Source organism: Centrocercus urophasianus, unplaced genomic scaffold (assembly GCF_019232065.1).
Source record: "Centrocercus urophasianus isolate 14NV4802_14NV808 unplaced genomic scaffold, USGS_Curo_1.0 seq_14, whole genome shotgun sequence".
In the NCBI taxonomy this organism is placed as follows: domain Eukaryota; kingdom Metazoa; phylum Chordata; class Aves; order Galliformes; family Phasianidae; genus Centrocercus; species Centrocercus urophasianus.
Genome location: NW_024884586.1, coordinates 6,953,018 through 6,976,942, shown reverse-complemented (window position 1 = coordinate 6,976,942; position 23,925 = coordinate 6,953,018). Strand labels below are relative to the sequence as shown.

At 49.9% G+C, this 23,925-nt stretch overlaps 1 protein-coding gene across 1 annotated transcript; it reads left to right on the top strand.

Annotated features, from left to right (window-relative positions):
• The first annotated feature begins 1,107 nt into the window (after positions 1-1,107).
• On the top strand, positions 1,108-23,589 carry CD81 (CD81 molecule). The gene is made up of 8 exons (XM_042813746.1): positions 1,108-1,231; positions 8,237-8,351; positions 15,981-16,078; positions 17,915-17,989; positions 19,358-19,465; positions 20,309-20,404; positions 20,702-20,794; positions 21,295-23,589. The coding sequence occupies exons 1-8, from the start codon at positions 1,166-1,168 to the stop codon at positions 21,355-21,357; spliced, it is 714 nt and encodes a 237-aa protein (XP_042669680.1). The 5' UTR covers positions 1,108-1,165; the 3' UTR covers positions 21,358-23,589.
• Positions 23,590-23,925: the final 336 nt, after the last annotated feature.

Here is a 23,925-nt window from a genome sequence, read left to right as displayed (position 1 = left end):
AGGATTACTCCTATAGCCAACGATTTGGTCTATCAGCTAGTGCATGAATACCTCTGTTAGGCTCCAGCTTCATTGGTAAGGCCAAATGAGTAAATGGGACTTAGAGACAAAGGATTTATGCATCCATGGTAAGCCCACAGTTGGGGATGTACTCAGTGCTAGTCACTGGGGAACTGGGCCAGCTTCTGTTCTGCCTCAGTCCTCACTGGGTGCACAGCAGGTGCAGAAGGCAAAGCAGGGTTCAGCAGGCACCAGGGATGCTGTCTGAACACCTGAATTTTTTTTTTTTTTTTTTTTTTTCTTTTAGACATTTAAGGTTTTGCTCTTGATCGGGCTCCTGTGTTCTGAATTCTGTTCTGACATTTTTGGTATCCCAGCCCTAAGAGAAGCAACTGTGCCTGCTGGATGCACAGCAGGGTGAGAGCAGGCTGTGTTTCTAGGGATGCACAGATGAACCAAAGTGGGGTTAGCCTAGAAGATGGGGAAACTTCCTCCTGATTCAGTGATGCTGCTTTTTGGCTTTTAAAATTGAACATGAGGGATACTAAAAATGTCAACACGTGTGACACAGATCTCAGAATTACAAAACCACCAAGGTTGGAAAAGGCCTTCAATCATCCAGTCCAACCATCCACCTATCACCAATAGTACTCATTAAACCATATCCCTCAACACAAAATCCAAATGTTCCTTGAACACCTCCAGCGTTCAAGGTTGTCCACCTTGTCGGTGACTCCACCATCTCCCTGGGCAGCCCCTCATCTCTTTGATGGTGAGCCCTGAAATACCCCTAGATGGGTGGGGAAAGGAGCAAAGCAAGCACGGTGAGTGCTTCCGCACAATTTGGGGGTGATCTTTTGGGTGGTAAGGCTGAAAGGAAGCATTGGGAACACGGCGGTGAGTTTTAATGTATGAGCAAGTGGGGAAAAGGAGGGGTGGGAGGGTGGGAAGGCTACAAGAGGGGAAACGAAGAACGGGGGAAGGGAGAGGGAAGGAAAAAAACATTCGAACGGAAAAAATGCTTTAGAGGGTGGGACCCAAAGGGACTCCGCCGCTCGGGAGGGGGCGGGCAGGGGGCGGCCCTTTCCTGCTCTCCCTCCCTCTCTCCCTCCCCGCCGCCGCCTAGCTTGGCCTCAGACTGGGAGCTGCCGCCGCCGAAGCCGACATGGGGGTAGAGGGCTGCACCAAGTGTATCAAATACCTGCTCTTCGTCTTCAACTTCATCTTCTGGGTGAGCCCCGGCGCGGTGGGGGCGGTTGGGCTGCGCGTTCTGCTAGAGCCGGGGTTTTTCCATTCCTTCTGCTCCCCCTTCCCCCACCAACCAGCCCCCATGTTGAGCTTTGCGCCCTGCTATCAGGGCTTTGGTCGGCGGGGCGCGGGGAACATGTATCCTTTGCTATTTTTTATGCGTGCAAACGCAGCTTTATTTATTTCTGTATTTATTTATACGGCACGTCTATATATACTCGCGTAGATGGATGTATTTTTACGTCTGTGGATCCTCGCACAAGGGCGGGGGTTCGGCTCGCTGTCTTCTTTCCGCGCACCCCGTGCGGTGTTTCGGTTGCCGAGGGCTGGATGGGGTGAGCCCCCCCGTGCGGAGGGGATGTGTAAAGCAGGGGAGGTTGGGGCTGTTGCTGCCCCTCGCAGCCCTGGCAGGGCTGGAGCGGGCTGGGGTAGAGCTGGGCGCTGCCTCTGGGAACTTAGTGGAGCCGGCGGATATTCCCAGGGTGTCGCTGAGGTTTGCTTTCCTGAGAAAGTTTCTCACGGAATAATTCGTCTGCCTGGGCATGGTGGTGGCAGCGGGTCCTCCTGCTGGGGGAGGAAGGTCACCATTTGCGTTCCTGCCCGTTTTTCCCAATTCTGGGTCAGACGCTGACGCGTCAGGGAGCGGTGCAGACGCTCCCCAATCCAGCCTGCCTTGAGACTGTGCTTTGCCTTTCTTCTCACATAGCAGTGACTGAGGAAGGCTGACAAGCAGTGACGACAGCGGGATTAATTGATATCCGATGCTTTGCCAGCTGCAGGATAAGTTGGGACCGTCCTCCTCCTTCTCTAGGCAGCAGAACAGGGCTGCGCCTCCCTGGGCTGTTTCCCCACGAGGTTCAGTGCCTATCCGGGGGTTTTGCTTCCCTCCTGTTCCTAGCTTCCTGCCATTCTTGTTGCAGAAGTGTGGATGCAGAAAGGAAGGGTCCCATGGGGACAGGAAGGATACAGGAGGTCCCTGTGCTGCTGCTGCTCTTGGGCAGGCTCTCTTACTCATTCTGTATACCTAACTCTCAGTAAACCATCCTTTCACTTAAAAGGGGAATGCCACATCCATTTTCCTTCCCTTTATGGCTTCTGGTGCCTGCTTCCCAAAGCGCTGCCTAGGGTTTGCCAGCCAGCAGTTGCTTCCCGGGGCTGCCTCCTCCACCGATGTTTTACACGAACCTGACAGGCTCTGGGGCGGTAAACAACAGGTCTGATGGCTTTCAGACCCTTCTAGTTTTCCATAAGCAGGAGTCGAGGGGGATTGTAAGGTTTAGCACCTCATCAATGCGGTGAGGAGCAAGCCTCCCACAGATGGTGGGAGGAGATGTTTTGGTCACTACCCCGTCGTGAAGACCTGTGATAGTTTTATGTTCCGAGGGAGGAAGCAGCGCTGAAGTGCTCATTGCAGGGTGTCTGGGCTGTTGGCAAGGCAGCTGTGTGGGTGTCCCAGCCCTTGGGAGATGTGGGATGAGGGGCTTGGGGCGGTGTTGGTGCCAGCTGCTTGGTATGTGAGGGCTGTGGGACTGCTCTGTTGCTTGTTGTATGCTTGGCGCTGAGTCGAAAACAAGCTTGAGGCAGAACTGGGAGCTTGGCAGGCACCGGGGCTTGGCCGCATGCTGAAAAGCAGCTCACTCCGGGGGAGGAAAGGAAGTAATTCTAAGCCTTAGTTATGTTAACAAGTAAGAAAGAAGCTGATAACTTTTTGAAGTGGCCCCGTTGTTCTGCTGGGGTGTAAATAAACGGACACCTCCGTAGCAGCGCGGGGGCATAACAAAGCCGCCGTGTTGGGAAGCAAAAGTAAAATGTTGCTTCAGCACCAGCCGCCCTGGGCGCCTTGGCAGCCTCATCTGCCTGAGATTTCTCCTTTTGGAAACTTCTTTACCTTGTGCTTGCACTTTAGGAAGAACCAGGCTGTTTTGGTGGCTGGGGCAAGCAGCTGGGCCAGGATGTCTGTCAGTGAGCTTACATAGGATTCCGTGCACGTCGCTGGTGTGTGCTGCCGGGTACTGGGAAGGAGAGTCCTGAGGCTGCTGAGAGCTTTCTGAAGCTCCAGTAGACCTGTGGCACCTCCAGCAGAGTTGTGCTGGGTTGTAGCATGATGATAGCTTGCAGGCATCACTAGGGTGATGGAAGAGGACAAAGGCAGCTCTGGAAGAGCCTCACCCCACTGACATTCTGTCAAGGATAATAAGGAAAAGTTTACAAGCTTGGCCTGAAACCTTGGTAGAAATACTTGAACCCCGCTTCTGTTTTTTGTTGCATGGCTGAATTAGGCAGTATACTTGCGATATTTGAGAGCCATGGGGAGCGGTGACTTTTGGGAGATGGCCAGCTGTCTGCGAAGGGTGCTGGGTTATTGAGTGGCTGTGGAGCGAGCTGCCAAGCTCAGGCCCTGAGGCGTCGCTGGTGGAAGGGCCTCAGCACGGTCCAGGTTTGGGGCTGGCACGTTGGGCTGGAGCCACTTTTATATACCCTGAGACGCCAAAGGAGGCCTAATAGGTCTTTTGAAATGTGATTAAATATAAGCAGGGAGGAATCAGCCTGCTCTCACCCAGCCCATCAGCTGACATCTCCAGCCAAGCACATTGCCACCTGCTCCAGTGAGGGGTCTGGTCCGAAGAGCTCGCTTCTGGCATGGTGGTGACCAGTTGACGGTTGGACTAGCTGATCTTAGTGGTCTTTTCCAACCTTAATGATTCTATGATTCAGTCCTCCCTTCTATGCTACACGTAGCTATTTTCTCCTACGCATGCTGAGCATGGGTGGGGATGAAAAGGAGGAGCACAGGGGGAACGTGAAAGACCATGCATTATAAACACAGGTGAAGTTGCTGAGTAGTCTCTTAACAATTCTGGGGAAATTCTGCTGGTCATCTGCCAGCCTGCAAAGCACACACGCAGACGTTTGGTGACGCTGAGGAAGGTGGCAAGCCTGCACTTCCTCAGCCCTCAGTGGTGGCCCAGTGGGGACTGTCGTGCTCCAGGACTCGTTCCCCTCATAACAGCAAGGATTTAAATGAGGTTTAAAACAGGGGATGGAAACCCAGTGGGAGAGATGGAGGTTGGTGCAGTGCACTGCTCAAACACTCTGCTCAGAAGCAGCCTGGCAGGATCGTAGCAACAGTTTTAGTCTTGTTTGGGTTGCAGCCCCACACGCATGCCTGGACTGGAAATTGCTTAAACAGTGTTAGTCACAGTGTGTCACAGGCTTTTCCAGTGCAGTGGGGTTTATGTTTTGATCCTTGGTCTCCCTGGGAATCACAGTGTTGCAAACACTGAGGACAGAAGGCTTTGCTGGCATCTGGCTGTAGTGACTTGGGGCTCGGTGTAGTTGGGAATGCACAGTGCAGAGTATTTCCACGTGCCTTGGTGGCATCTCGCTGTGATGTTTCTGGGCTATCGTGTGTACACAACTGTTCCTGTGAGCCTTCGGTGTCTGCCTGCAGGAGCTCATTGAAACAGTGCTCCATCCCATGGCAGTACCTGCCTTTGCTACCCGAGGAGGGAGCATCACTGCCAGCTGTGTTCCTGTGGCTCATCTGTCAGACACCCTACAGCTCACCTCCTGTGAGAGCGTTTACACGCCTTGGGAGCACTTTGATGCCGTGATGGAAAGCGCTGTGTGGGTGTGTGTTATTAAAAAGGGAAAGCTGTTGTATTACCAGTGGAGCTAAACATTGATGTGTGTGGCCAAACTGATTCTAAAGATGTATCTGAAAATGTTTTCCTGTACTGCTGGGGCAATTAACCCTTGCTGATGGGTGCCAGTGCCTGAAGCTGTACCCATGCAGGGAGCATCCCACGGTGTGTCCTCCTCCAGTGAGAGGGGACACAGGGCTCTCACCCTTCCCCTCCTCCTGCTTGGGCTGTGTTTGGCACCCAGCCTACCACTACTCCGGGAGCGTTCCTCTGGGTCTGTTTGGAAGGGCCTCACAATGTTGTTGGGCTGGTAACTATAGGCACCAACGGAGAACTTGGTCCTGCTCCGCTGCTCTATTAATAGTGGCTGCTGGAAAGTGGCCATGGCTGAGCTGCTCCAGGCACAGCATGGATAAAATGCAGCCTTCCTCCTGTGCATGAAGAAAACGGACCTTTCTGCTTCATTTTTGCCCCAGTTTCTGAACAGACTTAGCCTGCACGTTTTTAGCCATGTGGCCTCACCTTTGACCGCCATCAGAGATTGTGATATCAGGAGATGATGGAGATATCTCATCTCTACTTTCCAGAAGTGTTGTGGCTTGCAAGTGCCTGAGTCAAGTTCAGTAAAGAAGATTTTTAAGTTCTTTGGCTTTCTTCAGTTGAATTGCATCTTCCTTTATCTGATTTAAGTCACTTCCTCTGCTTACATTCAACTCTGATGTAGCAATTAATTCCTGGCTGCTTGCATGGTGAGCTGCTTCAGCTTTGGTAAGTTGCTTCATCCTTCCATGCCCTCACTCCCTATGGCCCAAACTGAGCAGGAGGGCCAGCCATGTCCATGGGAAGCTGCACTGTTAAAAATGCAGCATTGTGAAATACTGGCACTGACATAACCCTTCTTTTCCTTGGGGCCAGACTGCAGGATGTCTGTTGCACTTTGGTCAAGGAGCCCCATAGCCACGGCTTCTTCTTTCTCCTCCTCCTCCCTGCCAGGAAAATTATTGGGGAGAGAGGTGGAGAAAGGCAGCAGGAGGAAGAAGCGTGGTAACGGCAGAAAAAGAGAGTGGTACACATCCTCATGTGCACAAGCATCATCTTGTATAGGGATTCCCCATGTTCATGGCAAGAGGAGGTACGTGCCTTATGTTCTTAAAGCATGGGTGTTTGCTTCTTTATCATGATAAAGTGATGCCCAGTCTCTTGGATTTTGTGTCTCAGGAGGCTGCCATTCCCCCGTGTGCCAGCTAGCAGCCTCAGACACCGTCTTAGGCAGGCAGGATCCAGCTAGAAAAGTCTGGCTGACTGAGGCAGAAGCAATAAATCTCAGGAAGCTGGAAAGGAGAAGCAAAGAGGAAACAGCAGAACTACCGTGGTCGGCCCTTCTGTGCCAGTACACTGTGCCTTTTGGGGTGTTAAGCCTGGGATCAGCTCCTTGTGCCTTTACAGAGGGGCAGGAGGAGGGTGGAGGAGGTGTTATTTGGCTTTGTGTTTTCTTCTGAGGTTTTTCTAGATTTTTAATATTATTTGTAAAATAAAGGCAGGCAAAGGCACAAGCACAGGGGGGTATTAGAGGAACTGTCAGTTAGAAGGGTTGTGAAACCACATCTAAGAGAAATGTAGCACGAGCGTTGCTGAAATTGAAGCTTTTACTATCGCTCCCATTAGAGCAGTCCCCAAAAACACAAATCAGGGCTGTGCTGGGTTTGTGTTTGCAATGAGTCTCAGAGACTTTATGGTCTGAAAAGCATGACAAGGAAAAAGGAATTCAATAGCCTGCATGAGCTGATGGATACCCTACAGGAAAAAAAAAGGGAAATCCAGGCAATGAGGCTATGCAACTTGGAGTGCAAGAAGGCACCCAGGGAAACTGGGGTTCTCTGAGTGCTGCTGCAATGTAAATGCTCACATCCCAGCGGACACAGGGTTACTCCAATACACCAGCAGGGTTTTCTCCCTCTTGTTTTCATTCCTTTGGAAAGATGCTGTTGTTGCATTCTGTGCTGCTTGGTGGTAGAAGGATGTATGATTTTCATGGAAAAAGTTACTCAGCATAGCCTAAATCCTGTTTTCATTAGTGAGTGAATGTTGTTTGCTCTTAAGAAATGCAGCTGCTGTTGGATTGAAACTTCCAGCTGAAGGTTCTTGGTGCTCTGTTTAAAAAATGCTTTTCTTTCTGGGTTGTTCTCTAATTGGAAAAAAACCCAACACGTTATTCTGCTGGAACCTGAGTTTCTGCAGCAGTCCAGTGCTCTATTTCCCCTTCCGTGCTCTCCTTCCTCTCTTCTTGTTTCCTTCCCCACTGAATCCCAAGCGTGGCTGAGTTCTTTGCCCCATTCAAGAGATGGGTTGTTTGCAATGGCATCCATGAATCAGAGGACTGCCCCTTCCTTCCCAGAGGATAAGTGGACACAGGCTTTGTTATGTTCTCAGACAATAAGCAAGCAATGCCAGGCTCAGTGTGGGGCGATGCCGCTGGCTGCCTTATTTACAGCCCAGCTGGGGCATTGGCTGCCTCCGTGGCACGTCCATAGCCAGGGCTGGGAGAGCCACACTGGAGGGAGCCTGCAAGCAGGGAGGTAGCACTGATCACTGGGGACAAGTGCTAAAGGTGGTCGCTGTGGAGAGCAAAGCTTTTCTCCTTGCCCTCCTGCATTGCCCACAAGGTGAAGGTAGGGAGCCTTTATGCCAGGAGCCACGAGGTCAGCTTGCCCAGGGAGTTCTGTACAGGCTGTGTGCTTGCCCAAGCCGTGGGAGCACCCCAATGAAACAGAGTTTTGGTTGGGATTTGCAGGAGTCAGCAAGGGAGAAACTCACTTTCTGGCTTAAGGAGGAGCAAGACTGGGTTGAATGCAAGGAGCCTTTTTTGGAAATTTAAGTCCACGTGCATTTGGTTGAGCACTGCTGCACTTGCACAGCTGAGGAGTTTGCACTTTTCCTAAGCAAAATCTCTATTTTCATATTGTCAGATGTGACCCTCACGCTTGCACCTGATCTGCCTCAGACCCTAATGAAAAACACTGTGTGTCCACTTCTGTAGTTTTCAGGAGTTATTTTCCAGTTTTGTACATGGGCTCTTTTTTAAGATGAGTGGCTTTGGGAGTTTCAAACACTCAGATGGGCATTTAAGCAGATGTTTCCAGCAACTGATCTGAAATTCCATCCTTTCTCTGATGCTTTTTTAAATGAAAGGGGACTGCCATGGATAGCATGGTGAATCCTGCTGGAAGTCCATTCTGCCAGGAAGAAATTACTGGACATTAAAGCCACCTGCAGGTCATTATCATGCTCCTGCCTTGGTGTTCAGGTCAGGCCATGGGTAACATGTGGCTCTGCTCTCTCTGCAGCTGGCCGGGGGCATCATCCTCGGAGTGGCTCTGTGGCTCCGCCATGACTCGCAGACCACCAACATCCTCTACCTGCAGCTGGGTGACAAGCAGGCTCCCAACACCTTCTATGTCGGTAAGTAGTGCTGGGATGGAGGCAGAAGGGAGGGCTTGAGATACATGTTGCTGTCCTGATATTCTCTGTACTGCCCTGCTTTGTGGTGATCATTCATGGGTTGCACGGGTGGAGTGAAGACTGGTCCTTCCAGAACTCCTCAGATCAGTGACACGGAAAGTATGTGTCTGTATATCAGGGGAAGGCGGAGGTCTGAGTTTGTTCCTCTTCTCGTCTGTAGCTGAAAGTGTTTACATTCCATCTAGCCATCAAGTGGTGTATCAGAGAATCACAGAATGGCTTGAGTTGGAAGGGACCTTAAAGTCCACCCAATTCCAACCCCTGCCATGGGCAGGGCTGCCCTCCACCAGCTCAGGCTGCCCAGGGCCCCATCCAGCCTGGCCTGGAGCACCTCCAGGGATCCACAGCTTCTCTGGGCAGCTGTGCCAATGCCTCACCACCCTCTGAGGAAAGAATTTCTCCTCACCTAAATCTCTTTTAGTTTAAAACCATGCCCAAGCCCTTCTGCCCAGCTGTGCGTGACTGCCAGAGATGCTCCTGCTGTCAGCAGCAGTGGGTTTTGCCCCCTCCTGCCCTGTACACAGAGCTGTATTTAAAGTATTTCCCCTTTGTATGTTTTACATTAATAATAATAATAATAATAATAATAATAATAAAAAAATTTAAACATTTTCCTTTCCAGGATCTGATCCAAACACCTCCTTTCTTTGGAGGCCAAATGGATGTGTCCCAAAAGACACTTCTCCAAAACCTATGAGCGTCCTTTGCTCTTTGGCTTGTTTACATTCACTTTCTGTCCTTGCCCTTTGCTGTTTGGGTGCGGGTGGGGAGTGCACAACAGCAGCAAGCCAAACCCCCCCAGCCCCACTGGCTCCCAGTGCTGCAAGCAGCCCGGCCACACGGCTCCTGCTCTGTTTAAAGTTATAGTCAGCAACACTCTGCCTGGATTCCTTCTGGTGGCTGTAATTTCCATGCAGTAATAATAGCAAAGCGTTTCTTTCAGCTGCTGTCTCTCTTAGCCAGCCCTCTTCAGCCTGAAGTCTGGGATTCTGTTTTTCTCCTTTTACTCCTCTTTTTTCCCCCAACAACTGGCATGCCCTCCCCTCCCCTTCTCCCCCCCCCCTTTCTCCTGGCCATCCAACAACCACACAGTGTTCCTGCCTTGGAGACTTCTCCCTTGAGCCCAGGACTGGTCTCTAGATATGTATTTTTCCCTTTCAAGCTGCTTTTTAGTGGCTTCCAGGGCCTGTAGGGAGGCTGTAATGCTGGGCAGGCCTTGCTGTGGGATGGGGAGCACAATGGAACAGTCAACAGGGGCGAACATGCACAGTGGGGGTTTGTATCCGGGAGAGGGAGTGGTGCTTTGCTGCCTCCTGGCTTTTCTGCCGGGTCCAGAAAGAAAAAGCTGTCCAAAAAGAAAGAGCTGTTTTGTAAAAGTTGTTATAGCCACATGTGTGTTGTGAGAGGAAAAAACAGCGCTGCATGCGGGGCCGGGCAGCAATGGAGAAATGAGAGGAGGAGGATGTGGGGAGCAAGGCATGATGCTTATCTATCTTCAGCCTGCGTCAGGGTTTCATGTCTCCCCAGAAATAAGGCAGAAGCAAAGCAGCTTGCCACCACAGCCTTCTCCCCCTGCAGGTCCCCTCCTGGAGAGCTCACGCTGCAACAAGGGGCACAGCAGCTGGTTTGGGGCTTCCAAGAGCCAGCGAGACTGGGGATGGGGATCTCTGGGGTGCTTCATGCTTTTGAGACTGTAGAGGAAACTGCTTGCTCTTCTTCCGAGGTTATGGTTTTACAGTGTGCAATTTCCGAGGTGATTTGACTTGCTAAGGGGCTCTGCTGGCACTGGTGAGTTATTTTTGCCTAACAGAGGAAGCCTGGGCATGCTTCTACATACACAGCAGCTGTGAGCTCGCAAGTGTAAGTCACCATACAGAGAGGCAGCGTGAGCCAGCAGTGGGAGCTGGGTGCCTCACAGCCCTCCCTGCTGGCAGCTGTTCTGAGAGAGCAGCTGGGTTTCCTCCTGCTCTTCCTCTCTCTCCCTTTTAGTTGTGGATTTCAATCAAAAACCTGTCCTGAAATATGCTGTTAGCTGGTCAGCAACCAGCCTTTACAGTAGCTCGCAGCGTTGACAAACTGAATGCTAACAACTGGCTAACCATTTCCTAGTTGTCTAGTGACCCCCCCTGCATAAAGAACCATCTTCTTTTTCAAAAGAGCAGTGCTGTGAGAGCCTCGCTGCTGGCTCCTCTCAGCATTCCAAACTGGGCAGTGGGTACCCAGCTGTTCCCAACTGGGATGGAGCAGCACGACCTACTGCTTTCATTGTCTCACCCCTGGGCCTCAGGCCAAGCACAGAGCTGTGCAGACTTGGGTGTAGTTTTCCATGCGGCATTGGGTGTAGGAAGAGGGCTGAGTTTGCTGCTGTTTAGTTTTCCCTCTGACTTTTCACTTTTTGTCAGTGGTTCCTCTGCCGTTTCCTTCCCAGAACAGCAGCACCGGCACTCTTTGGGAGAGTGTAGGGTTTCGGGCAGGCACTCAGTAGCGATTTAAATTTGGACACGGAGTCTGTCGCTGCCACTCCCTTTCTTTCCCCTTCTCTGCTGTCTTGCAGTATATTGCTGCCCAAATAGAAAACATATCATCACTTTTCTATGTTTGGGCTTTTTCCCCTAGCGACGAGGCTGATAAAGATGGCAGTTCTGGCTCTGGCTCCTCCGCATCTGCATGTGATCATGATGCGATACCATTGCTGGTATCCTCTCTGCAGCCTGGGCTTCGTACAGTACCTTCAGGAGACTTTGCTGGCCTCAGGGGCTCTGATGCTCACGTTAAAGCTTATTTAGCAGCTGTGCAGGAGTGGTCAGGACACCTGAGCTTCCCTGGGTTTACCTGCTGGCCTTCCGACATGTAGGAGCGCTCATGGCTATGGGTTCCAGTTGTGGCCAAGCCATTCTGTCACAGGGCCGCATGTCTTGGGTGCAGGCCCTCATGGAAAGACCTAGGGAGCCCCAAAGTCCCAATTTCTGGGTCCTTGTGCTCTGCTCCTTCAGGCCCTGATGTGTGGCTGATTGGCAGAGATGTGAGCGGTGGCCAAGCTCCCACACTCAGCAGTAGAAAACAGGGCTTACATTTGGCATTGAAGCAGAGTGAGCAGAGATGGTGACTGCTAAATTAATTTGTACATGGTTTGTTGTTTGTTTATTTTTTTCTCAGTTGGAAGTATGCGTATTTTTCTCTATTGGAAATAAACCTATTTATAGGTAAGGATAATTTAATTATCTAGTCTCTTAAAAGAAGAAAAGGCTGTGGTTTGTAGGTTCTCAACTTGCCAATAATCACTGGCAGATCAACTCCTTCAATAGTGGTAGAATTTTTCTTAAAATAACAGATATAGCGCACAACACGTTGTCAATAGTTCCCTCTAAGTGTGTGGCTTATACCATTTCTTTAACAATGAAAATGATCACCTTTCTGTATTTTTAGCTCAGAATCAGTTTTTATTAAAAAAGCAACTTACACTTAATTGTAACCCAGCATACCTTCATAGTGATTAGCTCCCGAGGATCGTTTACTCTGCAAGCTAAAATTGGTTCTGACTTAAGGCCACTTCCCTGCTGGCTTAGTAAATCTTGACTTAAAGTTGGTGGCAGTGAGTTATTTTGGGTTCGGATCTACCCGAGTGCAAAACAACTTGTGTCATTGCGTATTCGGGTTAGGCTCAGAAGGCAGCCTCGTTGTCTCTAACATGCAGCCTGCTCGTGCTCCCTGTTTGTGCACTGAAGTCAAGGGAAGCTCCAAAACTCCCTGGGCTTTGTGGATGCTGGAGACATGCAGCAGTCCTCCTCCAAGCTGCGTACTGACTTTTGAGACCCAAGGTCTCTGTAATATGATTCTATGACCCAACATTTCCCAGACAGGCAGAACAGAAGAAATCTGGTTGTGTCATCTCTTCCTGTGGGGTCAGTTTGCGTATGGGTGTGTACACATGTGGATGTTTGCTGGGTTTCTCCACACATTCCCTTTGTTTTTGTAAAGGAAGGTGAACCCCTTTCCTTTTCCTCGTGTTCTCCCACACAAAGGCAGTGTCTCCACATGTGTGACGTGTGGCCCCAGAGGGCTTTCCATGCTATGCGACAGGGTTACTCCATCTGGAAGGCATTAGCAGCTATGGAGCAGCAGCATTTCTCTTAGGAAAAGGGCTGGAGGGAAAGGAAGGGGCTTCCCAGCTGTCATCTCCCAGCACTCTCTCTATTTTTTGGCGCCTCTCACACCATTTCCAGGAAAGCACTGTTGGTCCTGCTTGCACTGTGAGATGGGATACAGGCTTCTGGGGCTGGGGGGGACCTGCTGGGCTGATTCCATGAGTAAGTGGATAAAAATATCCCAGCGCAGCCTCCCCTCATCCAGCCCAACTTGGAGGGACTTCCCACGCCCTGCCTCTGTCTCACCCTCAACTTGAAAGGAAGCGGACCAGGGTCAGGTCTTGTTGGCTATGGAGACAGCTTTGTCCAGGACTCGTCCTCCCCACCTCCAAGCATTGGTGCCAGCCTTCCCCGTTTGGCGGCCGCAGCCCTGCCAGTCTCATTGGTGGCTTGCACAAGCCTTGCATTCTCCTCCCTGGGAGCCGCTCTGGCGGGAGGATGAGAACAAAAATCTCTTTTTCCCTCCCCACAAAGGCTCCACAAGCCCCGGCCTGGCAGCCTAGGGCAGGAGGAGAGCATCATTAGGGGGGCAAGGCTTGGAGAGCCGCCCAGCTTTCCTGGGAAGAATGGTGCGATGCTGGGGAGATTTCTTTTTGCCTTTTTTTTTTTTCCTTTTCTTTTCTTTTGGAAACATTGCCATGGTGACCTGAGGGGAAGAGACTGGCTTCCATTAGCTTAATGAGTTAAAGCTGCTGAGAGAGAAGACAGAAAGTGGGGGGAGGTAGGTGGGAGCTGCTTGGGAATGCCCCTGCCTGGAGCCTTGCACAAGGGGAGGGCTGTCTTGTCCTGCTCCTCATTTCGCAAGGACACTGCTGGGCTCGTTCCTTCTTTTATTTTTTGAGGTTTTCTTTTTAATTTATTATAATTTCTTCTCTGCTTTTTCTATTGTTTTTTCTTCTTTCCTTCCTTCTCAGCAGAGGGAGGGTATGGGTTTTAGAACACTGTGGGTGCCAGCAATGTGACCACAATGCTGGAGCAAGCAATGACATCTAGTGCTTCCCACCCCTGCTCCCAACACTTAGCATCCTGGATCCTACCTGCAGCGGGAAGCTTTTTCAGTCTAGGACAGGCTTACAGACAATGATTCCCTTCTCTGAAGCTGGAATCAGGAGGAGGCTTGGGCAAGGGGAAGCCCAGTCAGGTGCTTAGAGGAACAGTGTGTCATTCAGGATGGGATGACAGGTGCCTTGCTCACTGACACCAAGCCCACACTGGCTGTCATCGCTGCAGGCTGCCAGGAATGAGAACTAAGACGTGTCAGGCTGCTTTCTGAGAAATGGGCTGGGCTGTTCCAGACCTGCCATGAGCAGCCCTCCCGCTGCCTGGCACCCAGGCAAACACCAGGCACCAGCTCCTTTCCCTCAGGGGAAGGGTTGGGTGTGGGAAAACGTGATCCAGAGCATACGGCTGGGTGTCTTGGTTGGCTTTTGTTTTCTTTTGCAACCTTCAGTGTGGCATTTCCAAGGAAATTTGTATTGTATGAGACCATATAGTATTGTTATGTATTTTGTAGATGTTTTTGAATAGGCCCCATTGCCAGCCCATAGGCTGCTCTAAGGGGATACCAAAAGGGCCACTTGGTTGCGCCCCATGCTGCAGCTGGCCTCTATCCCCAAGCTTTAGAGGGTTTTTGATCTCTCTGTGCTCAGACCCATCTCCCTGTCTTGGCAGCGTGGGACCTGGGGATGGTGGTGAGGTAGCTGTCCTTCATGACCCTTAAATGAAGCACAGGAAGGGGCTCTTGTCCCTTCTGTTCTCCCAGTGATGTTCTGACAATGCTTGCTCAGCCTGGAAGTTGCCTTCAGCCTTCATTTTGAGGGATATAAGAATACAGAATAAAGAATATAGCCCTGTGGGGAAGCTGCCTGTCGACTCCCCGCAGCATCGTGCTCTCCAGAAGTGCTACATCTGCATTGTTGCCTCCTACTGGGAGGATCAGTGGGAATGGTGGCTTTTGTGCCATGGTAATGACTTACCCCCTTGTCTGCAGTGGAAGTAGCAGCCAGTGGATCGCAGTGAGGATGTCTGTGTCACCGTGACAGGGACATCCTGCTGGGTCAGCTTGCCATTGTGCCGCTCTTCCCTTGCGCCCGGCTTCCTCCCTCCTGCTGCGTCTAAATATAGCAAGGGAGAGATGTGGGGTCCCCACAGAGGGGCTGTACTGGGGACACTTCCCTGTCCAGGTGGGCTGGGGTGTTTGCAGGGTAGTGGCTTTTGTTTTAAAAGGGAAGGATCGGGAGCTGAAGTTGACCCTTTCCTGTGTCTACCACATCCATACTGGGGTTTTAAACACATCAAGGTTGTTGTCTATCTGATTTTTAGAAGGTTTACCTTGGCTTAACTTCACTTGCAGTGAGGTCAGTAAGAGCACTCATGTCACGCACGCCCATTACAAATGGCTCTGGAATGGAAAATAGAACCCATTTACAAAATGGCAGACCCACAATACTTAAGAATATTAGTTAATTAAAATACACCAAACCTATGGACTACGTGAGGAGAAAGCAGTACTTCTGGAGCAGGAGCCAAGTGATGTGTAACTGAGCTGGCAGCACTTTGCCATTGAGAGCACTTGGGTGACCCAGCTCTGGGTTCCTTGGTGAAGGAGCTTTGGTTTCCCAGCGCCCTGTGTCTGGTGTCCCAGCACTGGAATAGTTGAGAAGCAAGTTTGCTGTGAGAGTTTAGAAAACTTCACTGTGGAAGAGCGTCTAAAAAACAAACGCTAGATTGTATTAAATGGGATGCTTAAGCAGTGCTTTTCCCTTAGTTTTGTGGTGGGATAAATATTTGTGTAATGTATAATATAAACAAACCATATGCCCTGTTGCTTGTTTAAAAAGATAACGCTAACTCATCATTTTTATTTCCTCTGCTTAAGTATTTAAAATAGGGTGCCATGGGAATTCCTATACTGCAGCTTTCAGGATGCTGTAGTGCCTTTGTCTTCCCCGCTATGCCCTCTTCCTAACATTGATCAAGCAATTTTGGGGGTGGTTGCTTTTAAAAGGTTCGGTGTTACCTACTTGGAGCACTCTGAGGTCTGACTTCTCCCATGTGCTGTGTGGTTTGCCGGGGTGCGAGCATCCCACTGAACAGTGAGGGTTGGCTCGGGCTGAGGGAATTTCTGTGAGCAAAGACACCCCAAAGGTGCTTGCTGACAGTAATAACTTTTATTTTAATGGGAGGAATAGTAGGGTGGAGGTTTGGACCTGAGGATGTCAGTGTTGGTGGAGCAGCAAGCAGTGTGAGATGCAGTGGCTTTGCTGCTGCCACGTCCACCGCCGCCTCTGCTCCTCTGTCTCCCAGCACTTAATTATGCACACCCGTAATGAGCAGCGATGAGCAGCTAACATGCCTGGCCACAGTGAGATGCTCCCACAGATCATCCCATGTTAACATCCTTACCTCTTGCTCTGCCTTGCAGGAATCTACATCCTGATTGCTGTTGGTGCTGTCATGATGTTTGTGGGCTTCCTCGGATGCTATGGCGCAATCCAGGAGTCACAGTGCCTTCTGGGGACGGTAAGGCTCGGTGCTTTGGCATCTGCCCAGCAATGTGGCATCAAGTGGTCCCTGTGCCACTTCTTCCCTACCCTACATCCCCTGCCGTTTCTCATTTCAATCTTGGTTTGGAGGCTGTTGTGGAGATTCCAGATCTTAATGTTTTTTGCCTGTTAGGAGGACTAGGAAACAGCGAAGGTTTCCCACAATATCTTAGTGAGATTGTCAAGGTAAATCCTGGGAAACCCAGTGCTGCAGAGCTACAGGTGTCCTTGATGTCAGGCAGCAGCTCGGATTCCTGGCACAGTGTGAGCTCATTTGCACAAAGTGCAGCCACACCAAAAACTTGTGCCTCCGGAGAGGGACATGCAGGTACTTGCAGCAAGTTCTCACATGCAATTCAGCTTCAGACCAGGTGCTAGGCTTCGTAACATTGCCAGGTAGTGGCTGCAAGCCGCAGGGAGATGCTGGCTGCAAGATGCTACCAGTGTGGAAGACTGTGACCCACGATTGCAGACCCTGATAGGACAGAAGGAACAAGAGCTTTCTTCCCTTTACTTTGAAGATCACTTACCCCCAGTTTGCTTCTGTATCCACACGGGCTCTAAGGAGGGGGCTCTCGTCGGCTTTTATAAAGTACTTTTGTACATTAGTGGATGAGAGCAGGGTTTTGCTGCAGGCTTTATCAGTGCTACCAGGAATAGGAGGAGCCGCTGCGCAAATCTGACAGCGATGGTTGCAGCAAGGTCTGACGGCTTTGGGTTGTTTTTTTTTGTTAGCATGAGCGATTACAGAATCTGAATTACCCCTCATACCCTCTTGAAGTTGGAAAGAAGATTAGGAGGGCAGATGGTACCACGTACCTGCAGCCCAATGGGGAAGCTGTCTGCTTTGGCTGAAATTAGCAGCTCGAGCTGCCTGGTGCTGCTTGCATGTGCTCACGCTGTGGCCTGCCAGGAAAAGGCTGGAGATGGTTTCTGATGGCCCTTCCTGCTGGCCAGAGCTCCCACTGGGCTCGAAGGACATTTAGGGCAGCATACTTGGGGTGCTCTGCAGGAATGACCCAGAGACCTCTGTCACCCAGCCAGGAGCACCTCCATACGTGCCATGGTATAGAGCTGTACCCGCGGTGCTTTGCAGCTGGCAGAACTGTGCCTGCAGAATGCTTGATCCCTTGATCTGGGCTGGTGGACAAGCCACCTCTCCTCAAAGGGTACCACCATGAAAGTGAGCCCTCCCGCTGAGTTCTGTGTGAGCTCTGCAGCACCCCAATTCCAGTCTGATGGATTGACCAGCATAGGATGTTCCTGAGATACAAACAAGGAGGAGGAGGAAGGCTTGGTGTGGTGACAGGGAGGAGTGTGGGAGCTGCAACAACAGGGCGAGGCTGTGGGAAGACATCACTTTTTATATTTATTCAAAAAACTGCAGTAGCTTTGCAGAGCTGAGAATGCCGAGAGAGCTGGCCGTTAATCATCCCCTGAAGCCCTGCAGCTCCTCAGCAGCCAAAATGTGCTTTTAACCCTGCGCTGGCAACTCCCACCCTGGGGCAGGATGGGAGGACTGCTGAGAGTTTCTGCAGCAATTGGTTTGGTGATACTGGGGCATCCTTGAGCCTGCTGTCTCTTGTGGGGGGGGAGAGGGGCTCTGGTTATCTCTCCTCAGCTGTGCCAGCAGGGAGCTTGGGAACGGAGTAGCATCTGGTAGCTTGTAGGATGATGTGTTTGGGATAAGCGAGTGGCAGACCTTGCTTGGGTCTCCTCCATCAGAAAACCTGCCGTGCACCCCTCCCACCTTATTGCTTCTTCAGCCTGTACAGCTGTGCTTAAGTGTCCCCCTCCCATTTTGTCTCCACAGTTCTTCACCTGCCTGGTGATCCTGTTTGCCTGTGAGGTTGCAGCTGGAATCTGGGGATTTGTCAACAAAGACCAGGTAAGGCAGTTTCACGTCCTGTGACTGTGGGATGGGGAGGCTGTGCAGGCACAAAGGCCGGGTTAGAAACAGCTCCTGGCTGCCAGCAGTGGGGAGTGAATTTGAGTTTGCATGTAACGCATGCCATGGCAGAAGGTTGGGCCTGCTCAGTTCTTACATAGCTCAGGACTGTGGTTGGAAACACCCTTACACCGAGAGCATGACTTCACCAGAATAAACTCCCTGGCTAAATGTACTGCTGTGCAGACAGCATGCTGTTCCCAAGCAAATTCACCTTTGCACATGTTGGTTTGTGAATCCTGAGCAGCTCAAGATGTATGAGTGAAGCAGCAGAGCAAGATGGAGGCAGGGTAAGGAGGGCTGTGACTGCTGCTCTGCATGCAGGTGGAAAGCTTCAGGATATGGGAGAAACTTAGGATTTGCCCACGTGAAAGCAACGACCGCAGTCGCTCACAATGAATTTCACTGTTTGAAATGGGTGGGGCAGCTGCGTGTTGGCCTTTTCAGCCACAATAAGCAAGCTGCTTGGAAGCCTCTGACAGCTGGCTGTACCCCAGTATTGTGTGATTGCATTTCGTGGGCTGGGAAGGAAAAGATGGGTGCACCAAGGGGACACTCAGGAGGACGAGGCAGAAAGTCTGCCTGGGCCAGCACCCTGGGGGACAGCAAGTGCAGCAGGCACGAGATGCCTCCATGGGACCACAGGCAGTCTGTCTCTGGCCCTGCCATGTTAGTTCTGCTTTAGCTACAGGATCAGGAAGCAATTATTTGTTTTGTTTTGTTTTTTTCCATACCTCTGTACCATAATCAGGGAGTACTGCCCTCCAAACCCAACTTTTCGAGTGATTATGAAAAAATGCTGGGATAAGTGATTGATGTGGCATTGCTTTTTGCTGCAGTCCCTTTATTTGCGTGCTAATCCATCGCATGCTGCAAAAACAGGTGTTCTGGAAAGCGCTTTCCTTTCCCATAGTTGCCCATATTTTTTTCTTTTGCCTGTCCTCCTTTCATCGCCCTCCCAAATTATTGGTAAGTGTTGGAGGATAAGCCATGAGGTCAATTTCCCTGAAAATGAATGGGGCTTTTTTTCCTGGTCTTCTTTTTTTCTTGCTTGGCAGAGCAGATGCTGGTGGGTGTGTGCAGTCCACCGGGCCAGCTGGCTGAGCTGGAGCATGGCTGTTAATTCTCCAGCAGCCATTACAGGATGGGGACGTCCTGCCCCATGATAGACAAGGCTTTCTCCGTAATAAAAAGGGTCCAAACCTATTAAAACAGCATGTCTGCCTGTAAGTGCTGTCTAGGGGAAGCTGCTGGATGGGTTTCCTTATTCTCCTCAGGCTGAAAGGAAGTTTTTCTGGTCTTTCTTAGATAGCCAAAGACGTGAAGCAGTTCTACGACCAAGCATTCCAACAGGCGCTCATGGCAGATTCAGACTCGAACAACGGGAAGGCTGTGGTGAGGACTTTCCATGAAACGGTGAGGCTCCAGCTGCACACGGTTGGTCGAGGCAGCGGCTGGGGAATGGGGTCTATCGTGCCACACTGTACTTAAACTGCTCCCCAAGGAGAAAGAGACATTAAATTCACCTGCAGAGCAGGGAGTGAGGACAGCACTGCGTTATTAGTGGTTAGGATTGAGGTGAAGCAAGTCTGTTCTTGCTAGGCTTTTGCTGCCTGCTTTCCAAGCTCTATGGAAAAAAGAAAAAGAAAAAAAAAGCTCCTCTGCGTAGGAATTTCCTTGCAGCCAGAGGAAATGAGAATGTGGGAGGAAGGAGGAGAAACTGTGGTCAGGAAAGTGGATAGGAAAAGCAGTGTCCAAAGCAGATGATGGTTCATTCAGGCTCTAGCCTGTAAGGCGACCTCTTCTTAAATGCCAGGTAACAGAGCTGCACCTTCTTACATATTCTGTCCTTCACACTGTGCGAAGAAGTGTGGCCTGAGCTTTAACAAAACTGCTTTTAAATTACCTCAGCACTCTAAATCAAGTAAAACTCAGTGGAAGACAAACGTTGCTCTGAGCGGCTACATTTGAGACTTCCTCTGCTCAGCAGGAAGTAAATTTCTGGAGAGAGCTGTATTCATTCTCCTCCAGGATATGAGGCCAGACATGTCTGGGATCACTGTAGGAAGCAGCTGCCCTGCATGTGAAGAAAAAAGTTGAATTTGGAAAGCTGTTTCTTCCTCTTGCCTTCCTCCCCTTCCCCCCCCGCTCCTCACACACATCCAAGATGCCTCCAAAGTCTTGGGTGGCTTTTGAAGATGTTTAGTGGTGAGGAGAGGGATTGCTCTCTTCTAACATGTTTTTTCCTTCTCTTTGCAGTTGGACTGCTGTGGTCCTGATGCTGTGGTTGGAACACTCACTCCTCTGTGGAGAGATGACCTGTGCTCGAAGGACTTCCTGAAAGGCTTGCTGCAGGTAGGACTGGCTACTCTGCCCTTAGCACTGCCACAGAAAGCTGAGGCTTTATTTGGGATCTGGATACAGGGTAGAGCTGTTGTTTATTTGGAGATTGTGTAGAGGGACATCAGGTTTCTGTTGATACTTCCTGTTGTGCTCCTGCTTGAGGAGCTCGCATCCAGTGGGGAGTCCTAGAGCCAGGACCCATAAACATGAGTGGGACAAGGGGAAAGCGGGGACCTCAGAGTGCTTTTTTGGATATCTGGGGAAGGTGGGAGGACAGCAGGTGCTGACCATGTTGGTTCTCTGCTTCAGGCTGATGCAAGCTGCCACAAAAAGATTGACGAGCTCTTCTCTGGGAAACTGTACCTGATCGGTATCGCTGCCATCGTGGTTGCTGTCATCATGGTAAGCATCACCACAGTGGGGATGGGAAGTGGGAAGCTGGACCCCCACCCAGCAGACCAGAGCCCTCTGCACCACAACTGCTCTGGTATGCAGCAGGACTGCAGGCTTCGTGCCCCCAGTATCTTGTTGGGGTGGGTGCCCAGCCAGTGGGGTGAAGCAGGACCACACACAGGCCCTTCTGGAAAGGTAGGGGGCTGGAGCTCATCCATCCTCACTGCCTCCAATGCTGGTCCTTCCTCCTGCTGTGGTGCCTGGCCTCTGGGGTCCTGCAGCAGGAAGGAATCTTCTCCCTGGTGTTCAGTGGCACTCGGGATCTTATCTCAAATAGGCCAGATCTGTGAAGAAATGGCAGCAAAAACATCTCTGCCTTATCTTTGGCATGAGAGTGTTTACTTGGAGGGTGTGGAACGTGAGAATGTCTTAATCCCTAGCTTCAAGAGAGGGGAGCTCCCATGTCTTGGGGATCAGCACCTCACTGGTGGCTTTGTGTCTCCTGACAGATCTTCGAAATGATCCTGAGCATGGTGCTGTGCTGCGGCATAAGGAACAGCTCCGTCTACTGAGGCGTGAGAGCGGGGAGGGGAAGGGGGGAGCAGGGCAGACGGCGCTGGAGGGGACCCCAAGTGCCACCAAGTGACCAGGAGACATTTCAACAAAAGACAAAGAAAACAATGTATATAAATACTTCCAATATTACCATACAGTACTTATCGTTTTTATTTTGAAGTACTTTTTTTTTTTTTTTTTTTTTAAATAAATAAAACTTTCCCGTATCCTTGTGGCTCAGTTAGTTACACATCACTTTTGTGTGATAGGGAAAGCTGCTGTAGCAGATCGAATCCTTCCTCCCCCTTCCCCAGCCCCAAAATTCAGAAATAACAGTGGTGGAGGATGTACAGAGGAGAAGGCTGCAGCCTGTTATCAGAAATCTTTGCCTTGCTTTTTACTATTTCAATACAGACTGGTTTTTTTTTTATTATTATTATTATTTTTATATATGCATAGTTTGATGCTGAAGCTGGATTTAGCTTTTTTGGTCATTTGTTTTCTTTTCCTACCATCATCCTAATTCCCAGCATTTCCACACTGTTGTCTGGGAAGCCCAGGAGAGAGGAAGGGGAGCAGACCCAGTTGGCCGGGTGCAATGTGTCCTGGCGAGATGGAGGTGAATGCTCCTCTCAGATCTGTTTGCATCGCTAGGTAATCTCTTACCACAGGTCACACTGACATTTTTTTACTCTCTGAAAGTAGATGATCTTTATAGCTTTTTTCTTTTTTCTTTTTTCTTTTTTTTGTTAGTTTTTCTGTAAGCTCTGACTTTATAAATCGGCTCATTTCCAGCGATCTGTCACGTTAAAGGGTCAGTGGCTGGGGATGAATTGAGTCCCGGTTCTTCTAACAGAACATCCTGAAAACTAAGTTGTTCTATTTTTTTTTTTTTCTTTTTTTAAACCTCACTGAATGTTTATAGACATAAATTTCTGGAGTGAATCTAGCGTTGTACAGAGCTTTCCAACTGACGCTTAGATACAAATGATATTGGGGGGGAAAAAAAAAAAAAGCAAGATTTTTTAAAAAAGAAGAAAAAAAAAAAAGTCCTTAACCTTACAAATTCTACATTTACACACTGCAGGGGTTCCCAGCTGTATACATATACGCTTTAAGATTTCATCTTTGCATCACTCTTTTGCTCGGTGAAATTTTCCCTGCTTCAAGTATATTGTCGCACTCTGTAGCACTGCTGGGAAAATTTCATAGCCTGATTTTTGCAAAAGAATTTTAAAAATTGTTTCTCTCTTAAGACCTTTCATTTTCAGTAACAGTACCTAGAGATCAGCTTACCAGAACAAGGGAATTCAGGATTATTGCACCAGTCAAACACTTTCCTGTGCTCTGGTAAGCGCTGGTTGCCAATTAGATGTATGTGGCTTCTGTTGTATGCCACTCTTACCGTGTACATAGAGGGGAAGAGTGACCCAGGATCTATGTAATAAAATCAGAGTGTCTCTAAAAAGATGATCTATGTGTATAGTTCTATAGATATATATTTTTAAGCAAAGCTTTTTCCTTAGTCCAAATGGGCACCTGAGCTGGAAATCTTAGCATCTCTCAGCTCTTCGCCACATTGAAGCAAGAAAGGGGAAGATGTAAAACTTGCAGTCGCCTTCCTCACCTCAGGAATATTTCTGTTTCTTTGAGGATTTCACTCTCCCCTTACCTTCAGGTAGTGGGGAGGAGCTCCAAATCAGATGAGGAGAGAGAGATGTGGTCAGTATGAGCACCTTGTCTGTGGCACGTGGGTGCCAAAATGGAACAGGAAATTCCTGCAGTGGGGCAAGCTGATCCCTGCAGTGGTTTTTCTCCCCTTTCGCTCACCCCCTTCCTATTCCTGCCTTTTGGTATATAGGGCCTTTAAGAATTATATAGAGGGAGAAAAATATATAAAAATGCGCTAGGTAAGAGGAGGACGTGCTTCAACAGACCTTTGTTTTGAGGGGGTTTGGAGGAGAAAAGATTCAGCCTTAGAAACAGCCTTAAAGCAACACTGCCCTGAATGTCCACTTTGTGCACGTGGAGAATGAGGCTCGGGTTTGCAGTAGGTAACCCCTTCCAGGCTCCCCAGCATAGCTCCTTCAGGTCATCTACTCTGTGGCTATAGATGTATGCATCGGCCAAGCATGTGTGTTTACATATATGTGCATCAGGATTGTCAGCATACAGAATGGATGTGTAACTCGCCGCCTTTTTCGTTGACTGTTGATAAATGTGTATAAATATGCCATTAAGCATTTCAATTCTGTTTTCTTTCCTTGTACCGTGTTTCTGATATTGTTCAGTATTCAGTTGACGCTGTGTAAGTAGCTGCAGCTCTGTTTGAAGATGGACTGGGTCTCCCTGCAGAGAACTCGATGCAGGTCAGGCACATCCTTGGATGGTATAGCTTCAGGGATCCGGGCTGTCCCGTGCAGGAGCAACTGGGAGAAAAGCGGTGCTCGCTGAGGGAGTTGGGGCTGTGGGAGCAGAGAGAGCAGCAGGATGTCTGCTCAGACCATGTGCTGCCTCCTGTCCTTGTGGGTGCTGATGGGGATGTCACGGGAGGGGCTGAAGGAGTTCTGTGGGGAGAGGGGTGC

Bases quoted from the DNA above. Each gene is read 5' to 3' on its own strand.
- CD81 (XM_042813746.1), top strand. From the start codon at position 1,166: ATGGGGGTAGAGGGCTGCACCAAGTGTATCAAATACCTGCTCTTCGTC. The intron at 8,352-15,980 runs GTAAGTAGTGCT...TCTGCCTTGCAG, and splicing joins TCCCAACACCTTCTATGTCG to GAATCTACATCCTGATTGCT. The intron at 17,990-19,357 runs GTAAGGCAGTTT...GGTCTTTCTTAG, and splicing joins GATTTGTCAACAAAGACCAG to ATAGCCAAAGACGTGAAGCA.